General features: G+C 35.3%; 1 protein-coding gene and 2 pseudogenes across 3 annotated transcripts in view; 1 reads left to right on the top strand and 2 right to left on the bottom strand.

The window, feature by feature from the left end:
• Nucleotides 1-13,882, top strand: part of MSH4 (mutS homolog 4) — a gene marked incomplete at its 5' end in the record, with an annotated part of 78,727 nt that overhangs the window by 26,217 nt on the left and 38,628 nt on the right. The window contains one exon of the mRNA XM_081057962.1: nucleotides 1,840-1,907. Coding sequence (XP_080914088.1) covers nucleotides 1,840-1,907 — 68 coding nt within the window. The remainder of the gene's footprint in view (nucleotides 1-1,839; nucleotides 1,908-13,882) is intronic.
• On the bottom strand, nucleotides 3,768-4,358 carry LOC308500915 (neo-calmodulin-like; annotated as a pseudogene). Its single transcript has one exon. The product of its transcript is annotated as a neo-calmodulin-like (transcript).
• On the bottom strand, nucleotides 5,410-6,184 carry LOC308500914 (putative DENN domain-containing protein 10 B; annotated as a pseudogene). The gene has a single exon. The product of its transcript is annotated as a putative DENN domain-containing protein 10 B (transcript).

Raw genomic sequence — 13,882 nt, 5'->3', positions numbered from 1 at the left:
TTAAAAACAGTCTGGTTATTATGAGAGATTTGGAGAAAGGAAGAAGGAAGAGACTGAAAAAGAGAAAGGTCAATCTAAGTGAGGACTTTAAGATAATCTGATTAGTGGAATCACATGTAAAATGTCATATTAGTATTATGTCATATTGAATAGTATAATAGTAGTATACATACCCTATTTACTCTAATTGTTAAAACTGTTTTAACATAATTTACCACAGAAGCAGCAAATTATAAAAGGGCATAGTTCCAGAGATAGGCAAACTGAAACCTAGCAAAAGATATTGAGCAGTTTGAACGGGAAGCAAGTGACATAAAAAATTTTTTTAACGATAACAGGTTGGGACTACTTTGTAAAGTATCAATGTCTACACAGAAACTTTTGAGGTCACATGTTATAATGATGATAATAGCCATGAGTCCTTAAGAAATAGTTATTGCAGTTTACTATAAGTATGGGGAAAAGAGTCCATTCTTTTTTTTAAATTAAAGTTTATTGGGGTGATAATTGTTAGTAAAGTTACACAGATTTCAGGTGTACAATTCTGTACTACATCATCTATATATCACATTGTGTGTTCACCACCCAGAGTCAGTTCTCCTTCCATCACCATATTTTTGATCCCTTTTACCCTCACCTACCACCTCCCCCGTTACCCTCTGGTAACCACTGTTGTCTGTGTCTCTGAATTTTTGTTTCTTCATTTGTTTGTCTTGTTCTTTTTTTGTTTTCAGTTTTATATCCTACATATCAGTAAAATCGTACAGTTCTTGACTTTTTCTCTCTGGCTTATTTCACTTAGCATAATAACCGCAAGATCCATCCATGTTGTCACAAATAGCACTATTTCATCTTTTCTTAAAATTTGATTACTTTGCAAAGTATTCCATTGTGTACCACATCTTCTTTATCCAGTCATTTATCGATGGACACTTTCCATGTCTTGGCCACCGTAAATAAAGCAGCAATGAACATCGGAGCACATATATCTTTACAGATCAATGTTTTCAGATTTTTTCAGTAGATAACCAGGAGAGGAACTGCTGGGTCATATGGTAATTCTATTCTTAATTTTTTGAGGAACCTTCCTTCCATAGTGGCTGTTCCAATCTGTATTCCCACCAACAGTGTATGAGGGTTCCTTTTTCTCCACAGCCTCTCTAACACTTGTTATTATTTGTCTTGTTGATGATAGCCATTTGAAAAGAGTGAGTTCTTAAAAGACATGCATATTAAATGGTTAAGGTAAAAAAAAAAGAAACAACCTAGGGATATTTAAAAGGGATAGATTATAAATTTACTTTTATAGACTAAGGTGGAAAATGAGTTAAGAAGAATAATCTGCTATGTGCAAGGTATATTATCTCACTTAATTCTCACAACAACCACCCTAGGATATAGATGTCATTATCTGCATTTAAAAGATAAGAACAGCTAAAGTTCAGAGAAGTTACATAACTTCTAGAAGGTTACATGGTTAGTGGTTGAACTATACTCTTAAGCTAATCTTTTTTAAGTATCAGGAAGAAAAGTTAGAGATCAAAAAAGTGGGAAGGAAATTATGGTAAGCAATATCTGAAAGCCAGAAAAGTAGAGTTTCAAGAAGGAAGGGGTAATTAACAGTGTTAAATTTTGAATGCACATTGTTAATAGTCAAAATTAAGAAAAGACCAATAGGCTATATTGTTTTATTCCTGGCACATGTAAGACAGATAAAGACGATGAAAACAAGTAATATTTGCAGGTGGAACTGCTCTGTTTTATTATTTGAGGATATTTTGCATAATCTGTATTTTAAACTGTAACAGTTTAAATGCTCATATTTTTTGTTTGTTTCAGTTATATCAAGATTTCTTGATACAGAGCAGCTTCTTTCTGTTTTAGTCCAAATTCCAAAGCAAGACACGGTATGTTTATGTATACATTATGTTATATTATTGTACGTTATGTAATATAACTTGTCTTAATGTGATGTAATAATTGGAAAATATCAAAATGTTTTGGAAAAGTACTTCATTATTAATATCTAGGTTTTTTATGCCTTTTGAAGCATACTTTATTTCTCCAATGTATTATCCTATGTGTTATAGTAAAATTAAAATTTTCTCAGTTGAGGAATTGGCATATTTTCATTAACCAAATATTTATTTAACGAGTTTATATATATATATAATTTTCAAAAAACTTAGACTGCAATAACATTTGCTTAATATATAACTAGATAAAAATTATGATACATCCAATTTTTAGGTGCTTCTTAAAAGTGAGCATTATGTGATGTGTGATTAGTGTTTAAATATGTTTAACCTTTAAGGATGAAACATCTTTGGATATCTTTCTAATTTAAATATTTAGTGCTTACAGGCACATCTTTTAAAGAAAGTAATAGATGGTTTTAATTCTTCTATTTAATTGAAAAATACTTTAATAAAACACATGTATATTTTTGCTCATAAGTTTAAAAAGGAAAGAAGTCTTGTACATCAATAAAATGTGATTTAAAATTTGATTACAAAGCCATTGAAGGCTGATCTATGTTTTGGAAGTCTTTCCATATTGTAGTGATAACACCTCCGCTCCCTTTTTTTCTTTAAGTTAATGGTCTTTTTATTGGAAAAAAAAATAAAAAGACTAGCACTTACAACCTGGGATGGATGTAAATTGTAATTTCTTGAACAACAATAATTGGTGGTTGTGCTGAAGTCCACAGCCACAGCCTACCTCTGCTGGCTCCAAGTCATGGTTCAGAGGGTTTTAAAAACAGAGTCCAATGATGCTCCCTTGGTAAAAATTTCTTTAAAAATTTGTGTGACCGGTGACAGCCTGACACCCATTTCCCTCTAGTACAATGCAGACAACGCTAAACCAACACATGTGGGCATGCCACCAGGGTGTCACTGTCACCATGGTCAGGGCCAATGGGAGTATAGGGGACCCATCCTGTTAGTGGGGCTATGTCTGGACAGATTATCCTTCATCCATTTTCCTACACACATCCTCATGTAAACCGATTTTAAATGTTTGCTTTCAGTAAACCAGTTATGATGATTTACGCATATACTAACAAACTGAATTATTAGCTCGGTGCAAAAATAATTGCAGTTTTTGCAATTATTTTTAACCTTTTAAACCACAATTACTTTTGCACCAACCTAATAGAACCCATTTGAATAGGTTTGAATTTGTGTTTTCATTTTTCGTTTTAATGTAAATGCCTGACTATGTTCAGTTGTCAAGCTGCATATGTGAAAAAGTGGCCAGCCCCAACAGTGTATTAATCATTAGCAAATGGAACTGCGAAGAGCCTACTAAGTGCTTCCTTATCATTAAGGTAGTAAAAGTACTTATATTGTAAAACTGATGTGTAGCTTGATCTTTAGGGGACAGGACCATCTTGTGGTTACTGACTGCTTTCTAATCCCCTCACCTTACCCCTTTCCCCACCCCACTCTCATCTAACAACCCTCAGGTTTTCCTCTATGTCTCCAAAACTGTTTCTGATTAGTTCATTCACTTATTCTTTTCTTTAGATTCTGCATATAAGTGAGATCATATGGTATTTGTCTTTGTCTGACTTATTTTACTTAAAATAATGTTCTCTAGGTCCATCCATGTTGTTGCAAATGCAAAAGTTGCTTTTGACATTCAGTGTGGCTATAAAGAAACAATGAGTAAATGATTTCTTTTTTGTTTTTGTTTTTTTTGCAAGAGGAGAATAAAAGATTCAATTTGATTCTTCTAACGGGAAAGGAGTTGAAAGTAGGTCTTCAATTTGCAGTCATCATCGGTACAAATTCTTCATACTTGACTTGTCCATCTCCATTAACATCTGCTTCTCTGGTGATTTCATCTCCTTCTTTATCTGTTAGTTTTTCTCCTAAGTTTGTGATGACTGTGGCATAGTTTTGCCACACTGATGGGACCATTGCCAGCCTTGTCAAAGACTTGGCATTTCTTCTTCACTGTCTGTATCTTTCATTTTTCTAGCCATCACGGTGAAAAATTCTGGGAAGTCAATGGTGCCATTGCCGTCAGAATCCACTTCCTTGATCATATCTTGCAATTCAGCTTCTGTTGGGTTCTGACCCCGTTACGTGATGACACTGTCAGTGTTCTTTGTGATAGTACCATTTCCATCTTTGTCAAATAGAAACTTCTTTGAGTTCAGCAGTCGGTTCATTGGTCAGCTGATCACCTCTGGTGCGAGCAAAGGGTGGAAGAGCAGAGGTCTCGACAGTAACTGCACCAACTCGGGTTCTGTGACCGCAGGGGCCCTCACTGCCGCCAAGGTCCCACGTGTGCTCAGCCCTTTGCCGCCTCCACGGACTTGCACCACCACCCAAATGCAGCGATAACATTCTTAAGGTTCATTTATAATAAAAACGTGAGATAGAAAAAGTTTGCCTGTTGGGCAGGCAGAGAACTGGAAGTTGCTTTAAATTATTGAAACACCTTATAATTCAATATATACAAATGGGAGGTAATCTAAAACAACTGATATCTGAGGGTACATAACTAAATAGGAACAGTTACCTTCACATGTGGCCAAGTTACTTTTACTAAAGCTGTTGGAAGACATTCTCTGGTTTTGGCCCTTGCAAGAAGTTAATTCTCACACTCCTTACCAATTATATAAAGTTGCTGTTTCAGTCACATTTATATTCAAAGTGGGCTGCTTATTTTACTCTGCCATATAAGCACTGGCATCTTTTTCAAAGTAATATTGCTAGCAACAGGGTTAATTGAAGAGTACTGGTGACTTAAGTTTGCCAAGTATAAATATGGATTATTAAAGTTGTCTACTCAAGTACAAAATTTATGCAAAACCCTCATAAAGGCAAAATGTTCAAAGGCCAAAAAAAATTATTTTACAAGAAAGTGCAACTGCAGGGTCTTTTGAATGACCTTCAAAACAGTTCTACAGAAAACTTAATAGTTTGGCTCAGAAAGTAGAGCTCCTCATGAGGAATTAAAGTTCTTCCTAGAAGAATACAAAGCAAAATTTCAGGCAGCTTTCTGAAAATAAACCATTAATTTGTGGCTACATACTGAGACAAACTGGAACTTATAATAATGAAGGCTTTCGGATTTGCTGTGATTTGCACAAGAACTTGACAGAGAACTTGACAGCTTTTTTTCTCTTACGCCAGGACATCAGGCCATTTTATAACGTTATCTACGGTAGTTACAGCACTTTGTCCAACATCGATAATAGGCATGAAACTAATCAGATAGGAGAAAGTCAGAAGTGTTTTCATATGTGTTTCAGTGCTTTTCAGATCAAATCTTAATACTTTCAAATCATTAAAACAACATTTTCTTTGTTATTTTCAGTATTTTACATAGTTAATGGATAATCATGGTCAAAGATCTTTATATCAGTCATCAGTGATACACTTGATAACATGTTCAGATTTTTAGCATTTGTTCGGCAGCTGCTAGATGGTAAAGGAAGTTTTCTGTTGCTGGTGCAAATCGTCTTTGCTTTAGTGCCTCAAAATTGAGAACTAGCTTTCCTCCGTCACCTGAAACTTCTGAAAATGGTGCCAGGTTGGTGAAGATTTCTTTTGTTTTTAGGGAAATACCCTGGATAACTTGGCTGTCTGGTTTCTCTGGATCTTCTGCAGACTGAACAATTAGCTGACCAATTTCTTTGTGCAGTTTGCCCATTGTCATGGCCTCTTGTGCAAGTGGAGCAATGGTAATCTCAGTGTCTGCCAGATTCACAAAGACGTTGTAAAAGGTCTGATCTATTGCTCACCTCCAAGTCTACAAATCCGGCGACGTAACCTGGGCACATCTGCAGGGCTTCCAGCTCATGGGTACTGAGGTGCAAGTATGAGTGAAGTATGGTCCAGTCCTGTCAATGCCACACCAGGGCAGACAGAGTCCTGGTAGACTCCTGGACAGCTTCTATTTTGGGGTGATAGATGACAATTCTTTTCTTTAGCATCAATGCTGTGTGTAAGATAACAGTTTCCATTCCTCTTCTGTACTGACCAAAGACAAAGGGATGGAGAAGTTTGTTTTCATCTGTAAGGCAGCATTTTCTCAGCAGCAGATTCCTTAAAGTAGCTGTTGTGAAAGGATAACACCACACCCATAGAACTTCTCCATTTGTGTCCTTTTTGATCAGCCCTACTCCAAGCATCAGCTGAGTGTGCGCTGCCTCATCCGCAGCCATCTCCCGACGCAGCCGCAGCTTGCCTTTTCTTTTCTAATATAGGCATTTCATACTACAAATTTCTCTCTGAGTAATGATTTAGCTATATTTCACCATTTTTTTAAAGATTATATTGGGGAACGGGTACAGGACTTTATTGGGGAACAGTGTGTACTTCCAGGACTTTTTTTTCCCCCAAGTCAAGTTTTTGTCCTTCCAATCTTAGTTGTGGAGGGCGCAGCTCAGCTCCAGGTCCAGTTGCTGTTGCTAGTTGCAGGGGGAGCTGCCCACCATCCCTTGTGGGACTCGAGGAGTTGAACTGGCAACCTTGCGGTTGAGAGCCCACTGGACCATGTGGGAATCGAACCGGCAGCCTTCGGAGTTAGGAGCACGGAGCTCTAACCGCCTGAGCCATCGGGCCGGCCCCTATAGTTCACAATTTTTGATATGTTGTATTTTTTGTTCAAAAAAGTTAAAAACATACTTGCTAATTTTTCTGATGTCTTCTTTGACATATGAGTTGTTTACAGCTGTGTTATTTAGTTTGCAACATTTGAGAACTTTCAAGGTATCTTTTAATTATTTCCAATTTAATTCCATAATGATCAGAGAAAATATGTTGTATAGTATGGGTCCTTTTAACTTTATTGACGCTTGTTTTAATGGCCCAGAATATGATCTGTCTTGGTAAATGTTCCACGTGTATTTGAAAACAATGTGTTTTTTGTTGTTGTTGGGTAGCGTATTCCATAAATGTCAGTTAGTTCAAGTTGATTGATAGTGTTCTTGGAGTTTTCCATATCCTTATTGATCTTCTTGGTCTATTTGTTCTATCAATTATTGTGAGAGGAATGTTGTTATCTTCAGCTATAATTGTGGTTTTATCTATTTTTCTTTGAAGTTCTGTCAGTTTTTATCTAATGTATTTTGGATCTCTGTTATTATTTAAGATTATTATGTGTTCTTGATGAATTGATGATTTATAATCCTGTATCATTATAAATCACTCTCTTTTTCCCTTGTAATATTTTTTCTCTAAAATCGATTGTATTTAATATTAATGTAGCCACTCCAACTTTCTTTTGATAAGTATTAGCATGGTATATCTTTAACATCTTTATGCTTTTAACTTATTTGTGTTTTTTATAGTTAATGTGGGTTTCTTAATAGACAACATATATTTGGATCTTGCTGTTTTGCATGTAATCAGAGAATATCTTACTTTTAATTAGAGGTTTTATTCCATTTACACTTAATGATATTGATATGTTTCCATTTAAATATGTCATTATGGTACTTTTTTTTCCTATTGATCTCATCTATTATTCCCCCTCTTCTTTCTGCCTTCTTTTAGATTGAGTATATTTTTATGATCCCATTATTTTCTTATTTTAATGGTTGCTTTAGTGTTTATAGCATACATCTTGAACTAAATTCTGCCCACCTTCATATAATATTACATCACTTCACATATGGTATGAGAACCTTATAGTAGTGGCATCAAAAGAAAAAATAAAGTTAGTGGGGCTACACCAAGCTGAAAAGCTCCTGCATAGCAAAAGAAATAATCACCAAAATGAAAAGGCAACTATGGAATTGGGAGAAATATTTGCAAGTCATATATCTGATAAGGAATTAATATCCTATGTCCGATATAAGATATCCTAATAAAAATCCTATATTAATATATTACTAAAATATATGAAGAATCATAGAACTCAATAGCAAAAAAAAACAAACAATCCAATTAAAAATGGACAGGTAAACTGAAAAGATAGTTTTCCAAAGAAGACATAAAGATGGACAACAGTACATAAAAAGATGCTCAGCATCACTAATCATCAGGGAAATGCAAACCATAACCACAATGAGATAGCACCTCATACCTGTTAGGATGGCTCTAGTCTACCAGAAAGGCAAGAGATAAGTGTTGGTGAGAATGTGGAGAAAAGGGGACCCTTGTGAATTGTTAGTGAGAATGTAAATTGATGCAGTCACTATGGAAAACAGTATAGAGATTCCTCAAAAAATTAAAAATAGGACTATCGCATGATCTAACAGTCCAATTTCTGGGTATGTATCCAATTTAATGCAAACAAAATCTCGAAGAGATAGCTGCACTTCCGTGTTCACTGCAGCATTATTTACAATAGCCTTGATATGGAAAAACCCTAAGTGTCTGTCAGTGGATGAATGGATACAAAGATGTGGGGGGAATATATATGTATGTATGTATGTATGTATGAATATTTCGCATTCATGAGAAAGATGGCCATCCTGCTATTTTACAGCAACATGGATTGACCTTGAGGGTATTATGCTAAGTGAAATGAGCCAGACAGAAAGACAAATACTGCATGGTATCACTTATATGTGAAATGTAAAAAAAAAAAAAAAGAAGCAAATTCATAGAAACAGTAGAAAAGTGGTTGCTAGAGGATGGGGGTGTGGGGGAAATAGGGAGAGATTGGTAAAAGGATATGAACTTTCAACTATAAGATGAATAAGATTTGAGGAGCTAATGTAAAACATGGTGATTATAGTTATAACACTGTATTGTATAATTCAAATTTGCTGAGACTTAAATATTCTCACCAAAGAGATAAATATTTGCACTTTAAACACATTACAATTTTATGTCAGTTATAAAACTGAAAATTAAAAGAACTCTCCAGTAGTATGCTGCTATTCCCACTACCCTTCCATTCTGCTATTGTTGTCATCCATTTTGCTTGTATATGAGTACATATATCCCACGGTTTATTGCTTTTTAATATAATAGCTTTATCAAGATAGAATTCACAAAGCATACAATTCACCTGTTTAAAAAGTATAAACTCCAGTCATTTTTTAGTATATTCACAGACTTGTATAACAATTACTACAATTAATTGTAGAACATGTTCATTACCCCAAAAGCACTCCTGTACCCATTAGCAATCACTTCCCATTACTCCCAACTCTGTTCCCCCACTTTTTGTGTGTTTTCCCCTCAGAATTAAAAACTTTTTGTTTGGTTTACTGTATACTATCACTAATTCAGGCATAGATATTTCCACCAATTATTTAAATATCCTCTCAATATATTTTAACTATCCTGTCAGTTATATTCATTTACATTTGATACTCAATCAATTTCAACCTCTTGAAGTTGTCTCTTCCATAGGCTTCTGACCTATGTGGACTGGTTTCCACAGTCTGAAGTTCCAATGTGGACTGGTTTCACCTTTCTCTATGTAGCTGTGATCCCAGGTTCTTTTTTCAGCATCATTCTCTCTGTCTCTCCTATTTTGGATCTCTTGTTTTTTGTGTTCCGAGTGTTCCTCTGTTTTGGCTTACTTTCTCCTAGTCATGGAGCACTTTCTGCAGTGCATTTCTGAGAAAAGGTGATACTTTACATGTCTGAAATGTTTTCTTATTCCCCCATAATTGATTGATAGTTTAGCTAAAAAATAGAATTCTAGTCAGTAAGTAATTTTTCTTCAGAATTTGGTAGGCATTTCTCCACCATCTTGTAGCTCCTAGTGTTCCTACCGAGAAGTTGAAAACATTGCGATTCCTGAATTTTGGATATGACATACGTTTCCCCCCCTCCATTCTTTGGAAGCGAGTAAGACCTTTTGGCTTGAACATTTTAAAAATGTGAAAATAAAAGTTAAATAAACTCTCAAGCCTTCAGAAAATTTGTAAGTGCATTACAAATAACTTATTTTCCTGAAATTGTAAAGACTACGTTGTTGAAAAGATGCTCTATCACTCCCAAATACATTAGTATGTCTTACAAACAAGGATGTTCTCAATCAACCTTCCAAAGAAGGAAATTAACAGTGATAGATTAATACCATTTAATCCTCAGACTTCATTCAAGTTTTTCTAATTGTGCCGATAATGTCTTTTATTGAAAAAAGATTCTGTTAAGAGTCAATCATTGCCTTCAGTTTTTGTATCTATCTAGTCTTCAGTGACCTTGACACTTGAAAATTATGGGTTTGTTATTTTCCTGCAGTTTGTGTTTGTCTGACGTTCCCTCATCATTAGATTCAGGTAACTTTGGCAGGAATATCATAAAAGTGAGGCTGTGTTCTTTCCATTGCACCTTATCAGACGGCACATGATTTTGAATATCTCATTATATATTATTTGAATATCTCATTATTATATTATTATAATGATGTTAACTTTGTGTACTTGAGGAGGTGGTGTCCACCGGCTTCCCCACTGTAAAATTACTATTAATATTTTTGTCTGTGTAATTAATAAGTATTCTGTGTGGAAGTACTTTGAAACCATGTAAATATCCTGTTCCTTATCAAACTTTCAATTTATTTAATCTCTGTAGACTCATGATTTCATATTTTATTCAATTGGTTATAATCCTTTACTGTCAATATTTATTTTTATTCTCAGATTCTCTTAGCTTTGGGTAGTGCAAGCCCCATTTAATTTTGTCTCTATTTCCTTTGGAAAGGCACGCATCATTCTTTGAGCATTTTATCATTTTCTGGTTCAAGAAAATGACCCAGGCTTTTATTAGTTTGGTGCAAAAGTAATTGTGGTCTTTGCAATTATTTTTAACCTTTTAAACTGCAATTACTTTTGCACCAAACTAATACATTCCCTCCTCCAGCCTTTGAATCAGCTATTTCACCCAAAAGTTCTGGTTCGTTTTAGTGGTGTGTGGTGTTTAGAAATCAAGATCTCATATGGTGATGGAAGGAGAACTGACTCTGGGTGGTGAACACACAATGGGATTTATAGACGATATAATACAGAATTGTACACCTGAAATCTATGTAAATTTACTAACAATTGTCACCCCAATAAAATTAATTAAAAAAAAAAAAAGAAATCAAGATTTCGGTGCTGGGTTTCCTCTTTGCTGTTGGGCTATCACTGTTCTCAAACCCACTGAGGGCTTGAATGCATAAATACACACATTTACCTCTATATTTCTATATCCATTCCATTGGAAACTATGAGTTTACACCAATGCCTCCAATTTCAATCCAGCATCCCAGGGTTTATACTAGATTTTCCCCTTTCTCTCATAACTCCCTTCTCTGACAATGACAAACTTGAATCCCATTATCCTTAATGTACTAATATATTTGACCCACCCCCCTGTGTGTGACCCATGTCTGACTACTGCCACTCCTTCCCTTACGCAGATGTCCTCCGCACTCTGCCTGTGCCCCAGTACTCCCTTCCAAACCACACTCCTATGCAGAAATCTTTCTCAGCTCTCAGGCTCTGATAACCCTGCATTGATAACCCTGCATCAAGCTGCCCTCCTATGCAGAGACTTTCCTCAGCCTACCTGGGATCCAAAGCCTACGCCAAGCTGCCCCTCTCCCCTTGCCTGGATGCACTCCTGACCTTGTTCAGGCTCATGCACTCTGTGCTGGGCAGTCCTCCGGTATGGGTCCCTCCTTGTCCACCTGTGTTGTGCACCTCTCTGTCCTCTCCCTCTTCTGGCTCTGCTTCCCCTACACCAGGGATGCACTCATTTTCCTGTTTGGACCCTGACAGCTAATAGTAAATCACTGTTTATATTAAAATTATTTCTTAATATATATGAAGGGTTCTTGACTTTACTTTTGGTATGCTCTTGCTAGCATGGGATATTAACCTTTTTTTCACTTTGTGTTTGTTTAGCAGTGTTTTTAGAGCCATGAAATGTTTTAGGACTTTCAGAGACTTTGATCAGTTATGAATATAAGCACACAAAGCACTACTGCTAGTCTTTATGACCTTTTGCCAAATGCCACTGCTTTGAATGATATTTTCAAATGAGTAATAAATAATTTAAGGAACAGTTTTACTCATGAATCAAATGTTTTACACAGAAAAATGCAATGCAGTCTAGGAGCAGGAAATGGCTACTCTGGTAGTTAGTATGTTTATTATTCCCTAGGGCTGCTGAAACAAAATGCCACCTACTACATGGCTTAAAACAACAGAAATGTATTATTTCATTTTGGAGGCTAGCTGTCAGAAATCAAGATACAGAAAGGACCATGCTCCCTCAAAACCTGTAAGGGAATCCTTTTTGCCCCTTCCTAGCTTTTGGTGGTTTGTTGGCAATTTTTGGTGTTCCTTGGCTTGCTGCTGCATAACTTCAGTCTAATGGCTTCCTTGTCACAAGTAATCTCCCTGTGTGTCTGTGTCCTTACATGGCTGTCTTTTATATAAGACTAGTCATATTGAATTAGGACCCCACTGTACGACAGTATGACATGATCTTAACCAATTACCTCTGGAATGGCCCTGTTTCCAAATATCACATTTTGAGGGACTGAGTGTTTATAGACTTACACATATCTTTTTGGGGGAACACATATCAATCCTTAACAGTATGTAAGCAAAGACTTTGTTTCAATTTTATTATAGGGAAGAATTAATCAAATTATACCTGAGAACAGTCTCTTTGTTGTCAACTTATGTAAAATGTAGTATTATACGGTCATACAGTTTTATATTTTAGTGTACTAGCTATAGGAATTAGTAATACATATATTTTTGCGTTAAACCATTTCCAGTTATATTAAAGGAATATCCATTTGGCCAACTAGCTCTCAGAGAAATATATGTGTTTAGCTAGCCAGTGTCTGTAAATAATTTGACTGTCAGATTTTAGAAAAGTCCTCTGGGCTAGGTGTAAGGTAATTCCATAAAATGAGAATCTAGAATCTTTCCTGTTCAGAAAAGGCAATCTATAACTAGATCCATAAGGTTTTTAAGGATCAGTGTTATGTTCCATCCTTTTTAGTTTGGGGAGGATCAGTCATAGTTGTAAGTTTTTTCCTTATCACTTCTGTTCTTCTGTTTTTATTTTTTAAATTAAATTTATTGGGGTGACATTGGTTAGTAAAATGATATAAGTTTCAAGTGTACAATTTTATAATACATCATCTATTTATTGCATTGTGTGTTGACCACCCAGAGTCAGTTCTCCTTCCATCACCATATATTTGACCCCCTTTACTCTTGTCTACCACCCCCACCCCTCTTACCTTCTCATAACCACTAAACTGTTGTCTGTGTCTATGAGTTTTTGTTTGTCTTGTTCGATTGTTGATTTCAGTTTTATATACCATATATATGTATGATTGAAGGCATATGGTTTTTGGAAAAAAAATCGAGAAAACATCTGTTTTTTTGTGAGGGCTTTTTAAAAATACTTTTCAAATGAGATCTGTGAGATTTACTAACTTTAAGGAAGCTTAAGCAATATATTGACTTCCTACATGATTCATGAATTTTAATATTCCTTATACTATTTCTCAATTTTTTTAAAATTAAAGTTTATTGGGGTGACAATGGTTAGTAAAATTTCAGGTGTACAACTCTGTAATACATCATCTATAGATCACATGTGTGTCCACCACCTAGAGTCAGTTCTCCTTTCATCATCATTAAGGGGGGGGCGGGAGTGGTAGATGAGGGTAAAAAAAAAGTCAATGTTTTTTTTAATCATCTGGAGCTATATTTTAAATGAGGTTCTTTTCTTCATTTAATATAAGCATATGTATTTTAATTAAACACAATATTTACTAAATTAGTTCAGACCTGTGCTGATTAAATTGCATAATTTACTAAAACTCCTGAATGAACTAAATGTTCTGTTGGCTGAATTATATGATTATCTTAAACTTCTGAATGAACTAAATGTTGTCTGAAAATTTCCAGTATGGAATTGCTTGCCTAAAATGAGGGTTT

Source organism: Rhinolophus hipposideros, assembly GCF_964194185.1.
Source record: "Rhinolophus hipposideros genome assembly, chromosome: 8".
Taxonomy (NCBI): domain Eukaryota; kingdom Metazoa; phylum Chordata; class Mammalia; order Chiroptera; family Rhinolophidae; genus Rhinolophus; species Rhinolophus hipposideros.
The sequence above is the reverse complement of the archived record's forward strand: the minus strand, read 5'-3'. Positions and strand labels throughout refer to the sequence as shown.